This window comes from Nothoprocta perdicaria, unplaced genomic scaffold (genome assembly GCF_003342845.1).
Source record: "Nothoprocta perdicaria isolate Ctin4 unplaced genomic scaffold, notPer1 scaffold_121, whole genome shotgun sequence".
NCBI lineage: Eukaryota > Metazoa > Chordata > Aves > Tinamiformes > Tinamidae > Nothoprocta > Nothoprocta perdicaria.
Genome location: NW_020454328.1, coordinates 1,332,558 through 1,338,621, shown reverse-complemented (window position 1 = coordinate 1,338,621; position 6,064 = coordinate 1,332,558). Strand labels below are relative to the sequence as shown.

The window sequence follows — 6,064 nt, the reverse complement described above, 5'->3', positions numbered from 1 at the left end:
TAGACGTCTCTTCTCCAGTCATTCCTCCCGCCGGCGTAAGCATGCACAGGGTTGGCCTTCTCACTGTGGCAAGACATTGCTAGACCTGCTCCATGTATGTAGATATCTCCCAAGAAATACACGAGATTACCTTCTGATTTTCTTATGGCTCCCTAGCAAAGACTTTTGTCACTGAAATACCTTTTTTCTTGCTAGATCTCTGCGTCCCGGCACGCATCACGTCCCTGTTCTCCTACAGGAACCCTGGAATGCCCTCCAGGGCAGTGCCAGCCCATCAACACCTGCCAACCGCGGCTTCCTTCAAGAAATAAACATCCCCGGGGAGATTCCATCAATCCACAAAGCAGCCCTGGCCCAATTAAAGCTATATTAGGTGTTAGACTCCAGCCAACTCTGCTCCCATCCAGGAGYTGGAGAACTTAAGCACCAAGTTTATCTTCTGGTTTCACAGGACCTCTTGAAACGGCCCTCGTAACCTGCAGTCGCTTTCCTGCAGCGGGCTTAAGTTGGGTATATTCATCCTTAATGAATATACAAGGCTAAGTGGGTTTCCATTGTTTCTCTTTACAGATGTTCTCAAACAACGATGAAGCTGTGATCAACAAAAAACTCCCCAAAGAGCTGCTGCTTCGGTAAGAATGCTCGTAAATAATGAGCTTGGACTGTTTCACTTGCCAAGCCTTAAAAAAAAAACAAAATGGAAGCACATCAAAGGTCTACATTGGTAGCAGTTTATGCTAAATATTATTAGATAGTATTTTTTAATGCTAATTTGCTGGTTGCCTGTTTTATAGATGAAGAAGGGTAGGACTAAACAAGTCCTTAATGAAAATAAGTGGTAAGTAGAGGCTAATGTGCAGAATATGATTCTGCCTGTCTTCTGTAAAATGTTCCATTTTAGAAAAAAATAATGATCCGGGGGAATTGTCTTGTTGCCATTGAGGCTGGGCAAACTTGGTGCTGCTCCTTGTAAACAAGAAGCCCATGTGCAGCACCTGGCAGGATGGTGGGTTGGCAGAGCTCACGTGGATGTGGGTCTGTGTCTGTGCCCTCTCCCGTGCTGCCCTCATGCCCACGGTCTGGAATTTGCCTTTGCCAGGGCAGCAGCAGGGCCAGTGTGTATGGCTGGGCCCCGGGCCTCCCTTTCATGTCTTAAGTTCAGGATCATCAGTGGTTTAAGTGGAAATGTTTGACTCTGAACAGTGACAGGAGATGGTAGGTGGCAGCTCGGATTATTAAGAAYTTTGCTCATTTTACACTGCGAGAAACTGCAGATCTGTCAGCATTTACTGGCAAGAAAAAGCCTTTGGAGAGAAGGTCTGGTACACAAAACGGCTCCTCGCTGCCTTGTGAAATAAAGTTAATTAAAAAAAMCACCCTACTACTTGAGAATGCCTCCTTTTTGTCGGCTCTGCTGTCTGCTTTATTCTCTATAACGGCATCTCCAGTCTGATTCAGTTTCTTTTACTCCACTCTTCTTCATCTGAGAGTAATCTTATTGAAATAACAGTTTCTTCTTCCAAATGTACGGCTTCTAAATCCCTCCTTGCTCATGTCCCAGGTGTTTGCTTGTGGAGCCTGGCCTGTAGGCAAGTGCTTGCCCGTGCCACGCAGAGTGGGAAAGACCAGCATCCAGCAGCAGGGARCACTTGCAGGCACTGGGACAACGGGAATGGAGCAGCAAATGTGACCCGGATTGCTTTGTGTGTGGCTTTTTGCAGAGGATGGCACGTGTCCTCACCCAGGCCTTGCCCACAGTCGCTGGCGTGGCTGCATTGCAGGGGGGATTTGAAGTGTTGAGGAGCAGAGAAATTTGCTGGAGAACAGGATTTGGGAAGCAGGAGGAATGTCGCAACTAGGGAATTTTGTCATCACAAGCCATAGGGTAGCTGAGTTTTCAGCACTGTGCCTTTTTGGTGCAGGGAAATATTTATTGTGTCTTTATCGAAGTCATCATCCCGAGCTGCTGGAGGCTTGAGTCAGCGTTCAGGGGTGTGAGGACRTGGGGAAAAATCAGGAGATGGAGTTTATAAATGTTAAAGTTCATAAGTAATGGTTGTGAGAGCAGGAATTCACTGTTAGCATACTGTGAAAGTTAAATAGCGTGGATTGACAGTGCAGCCTTTGAAAGAGAAACTTGGATGCATTTATCTCGAGGAATCGCCTCTAAATGAGCGTCGCTGTCTGCAAGACAAAGACTTATGTGTTAGAGCAGCGTCTTGTTCACCGGCTCCTTCCTTCTGGAGACAGCGTTGATGGCTCGTGCGCCTGCGGAGTGGAAAGCTGGGCTGCAGTGCAGCGACGGGTAGGAGGAGGCCGAAGGGGAGAACAAGAGCCACTGTCCCACGCCGAGATGGAGACACGTGTGGCCGGGAGAAAAGGGTGCACGAGAAGAGAGAGGTCCTTGGAAAGGCTCCTTTGAAGCCTGGCCCTGCTTCACGTTCCCGGCGTGGTCGGCGGGCGCTCAGGTCCGTTGCGGGTTCCCGCAGCTCAAGCAGGAGATGGGATTATCTGCAGCCTCTCTCCCTAGGAGCAGCCTCTCCGGCAAAGCTGGTTTGCAGGCAGGTCAAGCACTTTGCGCTGCTCCCCTGGGTTAAGCGGCTTCTCGTCTCCGTGCTGCCTCTTGGCCCRTCTCTGGCACGGCCAGCCCTTGGTGGCGGCTTTGCCGAGCGACCCTCGAGCCCCTCGTTGATTTGTTCTCCAGGAGCTTGGATTTGATTGGGACCAGGGCTGCCACAGAGCAAGCGGTGGCAAGGAGAAAGTGAGGAGAGTGTTAGCAAATTCAGAGGCTGAAACCTGAGAAATGCTCTGGCTGCCGGTTTGCAGTGTGTTTTAGCCAAATCATCCATTAAATACAGTGAGTGCAGGGGATGGGTGGAAAAAAAAGGAGTTGCAGCGAGCTGGGAACGCCTGGGCCCCGGCAGGAACCTCGGAGGGATGGGAGCCTGGGATCTCCATGGAGAACGCAAGAGTTGAATGAAAATATAGAAACCGGGCCTGCTGTTGACTTGGCTACTGGTCCTGTGGAGATGGGTATTTTTTGGTCCTGTGACAAGAATTCAGAGGAAAAGCAGGAGTGTTCCCTGGCTTCTGTCATGTGTTTAGCCATTCCTTGGGTTGCTGCTCACTGGGGTCGCGCTAACTAAGCCCTCAGTGCACACATATCTATGCACCTAAGCTAGTCCTTAGGAGCAAGTCATCCTTGGAATTACCASGTAAGAGTGAGTAGGGAATCCTCTTGTGAATCCTTGTATATAACGTGCAAGCAGATGTATATCCGTGCGTGTAGCTGGTGTGCATTAACACGCCTATATGTGATAGCAGAAGCCCGGATGACCCCTCGCTGTTCGGCTCGGGGACAAAGGGCAGTTTATCCTCGGTGCTTGTGGTGTTTGCTCTTGTTGTTGGCACCTCTTCCCCCAGGTTTCTCAGTAGCTGGGCTGTTTAGTCAAATGTATTCCTTGCGTTTATCAGAGGAGGTGAGTACATCGCACAGCTTTATGTAAGAGTTTCAGTAAGGCATTGGTACACAGGGTGTTTGTCAAGTCTAAAAGTCACATGCACGCAAATAAAATCACCCTGATAGACATGAGAAGATGTTGCTAAGTCTCTTCCAGCACAGGTAGATCTGTTGAGAGTACAGGGAAGTTTATTACAGACACCTTCCCAAGTCCACAGACTGTCTTGAGTTAAATCAAGAGATGCAGGTAATGAAAGAGCTACGTGTCTTTTATCTGAGGAGAGTATTTTATAAGATATTGCATGGCATTGGAACTATATACCTTGTCCCAGCTCTTTCCCCTTTGTATCTGGTAACAGCAGCCTTCTCTCTCCCATAATCATTAAAACATTGAAGAAAACATGCAGATATTTTCTTGGAGTTAAAACACTTGTGTTCTCTTTGCAAAACCTCCTTACTTTGTGGATAATTGCCCCAACAGGGAGACCTTCCTGCGTTTCAGTATCTGCTCGATTCTTTCCATCAGTGGGATGGAATGTTGAATGTGGAATGTTGAATAACCATAAATCATAAAATATATAGATGAATTGCTTATAGACTTGGGAGTTTAGGTTGTATTTTGTCACCACGCATTCACAGGTAAGGGTGTGTGTAAACTGAGAACTCGGAGACCTAGCCCACTCTAACATTGCAAAGCGCTACTGTCTAATCCTTTTATGTCAGTAAATAGGGCAGCAAGGCCAGGGTGTTCCCTGGGTGTGCCCTGGCACGGGAATGACATTCCGCAGAGGAGTGACCGGATCAGCTCCATCCTGGACGCGTCTCGGACGCGTGGAGCTCACACGTGCCAGTAAACCACCTCGCCATGCAGGTTGCTCTGCGGTGCTTCACAGCAAATAGTCCTCCTGCTGCTGGGTGAGCAGCACAGAGAGGTGAAAAATTCGAAATAAGCCACAAGCTAAAGTCAGCCTGGGGTTTTGCTTTGGTTTCTTGACTGTTACTTGTCTCGCTGCCTCCTGGGGAGGACAGCTGTTCAAAAAAAAACCCACGTCTTGATTGAAAAGTACGGGGTGCAGCTACGCTCCCGTGTCCAATACCTGTTTATTTTGCCATACCCTGACCTGATTGCTTGTTTGACAGCCAGGCTACATGATGGCTGTAAGCATTTGCTTTTTAGATAAATAATCAGTCTGTTTACTGTCAGTAAATACTACAAGGTACGAGGTTAGTGTTGCYGAGTTTGGTGTCTGTGGCTTCTACTTTCATTTATTAATTGTTTGATCTGCACTTCTTTTTGCAATTAAGCTTTGAGACGTATTATGAAGCTCTGCTGTATCCACTTTCTTTTCTTTAAGTGTTTTTTTTTTTTTTTTTNTTTTTTTTTTTTTTTTTGTGTTCTCTTTGTTTTAAATGCAAATAACCAAAAGTATATATTTTTGCCTTTGTTACAGAATTTTCTCTTTCCTGGATGTGGTCACTCTATGTCGTTGTGCTCAAGTTTCCAGGGTAAGAATTCTTGTTGCTGGTACAGTTTGTCAATTCATTGTACTTGTGTTGCAATATTCACACTTCCAGACTTCCTTGCATGTAAAATTGGGAGAATTCCTAGAAACTCTCTGCAGATATGATTTCACTTATGGTTTTGTAGTGTCCCATATCAATGTGGCGATATCAGAAACTTGTGATAGCCAAGTGGAATCAAAAATTGAACACCGTTTTGACAGTGTCTGAAGCTTTGCCCAGATTATGAAAGGGAACCGACTGACTTTTTCTCCAAAGAATTGTCCCTCAGCCTGCTCTTTGTACAGGAGACCTGCCCTGAGGAAACGCTGAGCTTTACCTGTGACACTTGGTTGCATCTAAACAGCCTATCTGTGTCTTTTTCGGAAGGCGTAGCATGTTTGTGAATCAAAATTTCTATGTGTTAAAGAGGCACCAAGCACTTTCCCACTTGGATCTATTTGATGCAAGTGTGAAATTAAAAAAAAAAAAAATCCTTTTTTTGCTTAGAACCCTGTCCTCTCTCCCAAAGAGCCCATGGTTTTATGGGCTTCACCTCTGGCTTTATTACCCGCATGGAAAAACTCCTGCCAAAGCAGGGCCAGTCATTTAAGTTGCTAAACTTGTGCAGATACTTCTATCTTGCAAGCCTCTAATACAGTGTACTGGAAGCATTGCTATAGCAATCGTTAGCCTGTAAAATGTCGTGTTCACCTTGTTGGCAGACCCGGTGCCAAGCGACTCCTGTGCAAAACCAGCCAATCTGGGGGTCAGGCTGGGCAACAACTTGCTTTTATTTTTATATACTCTGAATAAGAAGACGACTGTGGCTAAACACTTCTATTTGCACTAAAACCCCTGCRTAAGATCCAGGCATTACGTCTGTGATCCCATGTTCTTGGAATATCCCAGATCGTTCCAGGTCAACGTTGCCCAGCRTGGACCATCAAAGATACTTGATGCTGCCGATCTCAATTTGTCCATACATTGGCCTGCACAGACTAATATATTGTGATGGAAAATTTAGCTTAGTGCATGTAGTGTGTATAGCATAAAGATGCAACTCTATACATGCACTCCTTCACAATGATGCATTTACAGTTA

General features: G+C 46.3%; 1 protein-coding gene across 1 annotated transcript in view; it reads left to right on the top strand.

Moving 5' to 3' along the window:
- The first annotated feature begins 570 nt into the window (after positions 1-570).
- Positions 571-6,064, top strand: part of FBXL20 (F-box and leucine rich repeat protein 20) — an 18,872-nt gene continuing 13,378 nt past the window's right edge. Inside the window, exons 1-2 of the mRNA XM_026054434.1 lie at positions 571-632; positions 4,912-4,966. Of these exons, the coding sequence (XP_025910219.1) occupies positions 571-632; positions 4,912-4,966 (117 nt within the window). The remainder of the gene's footprint in view (positions 633-4,911; positions 4,967-6,064) is intronic.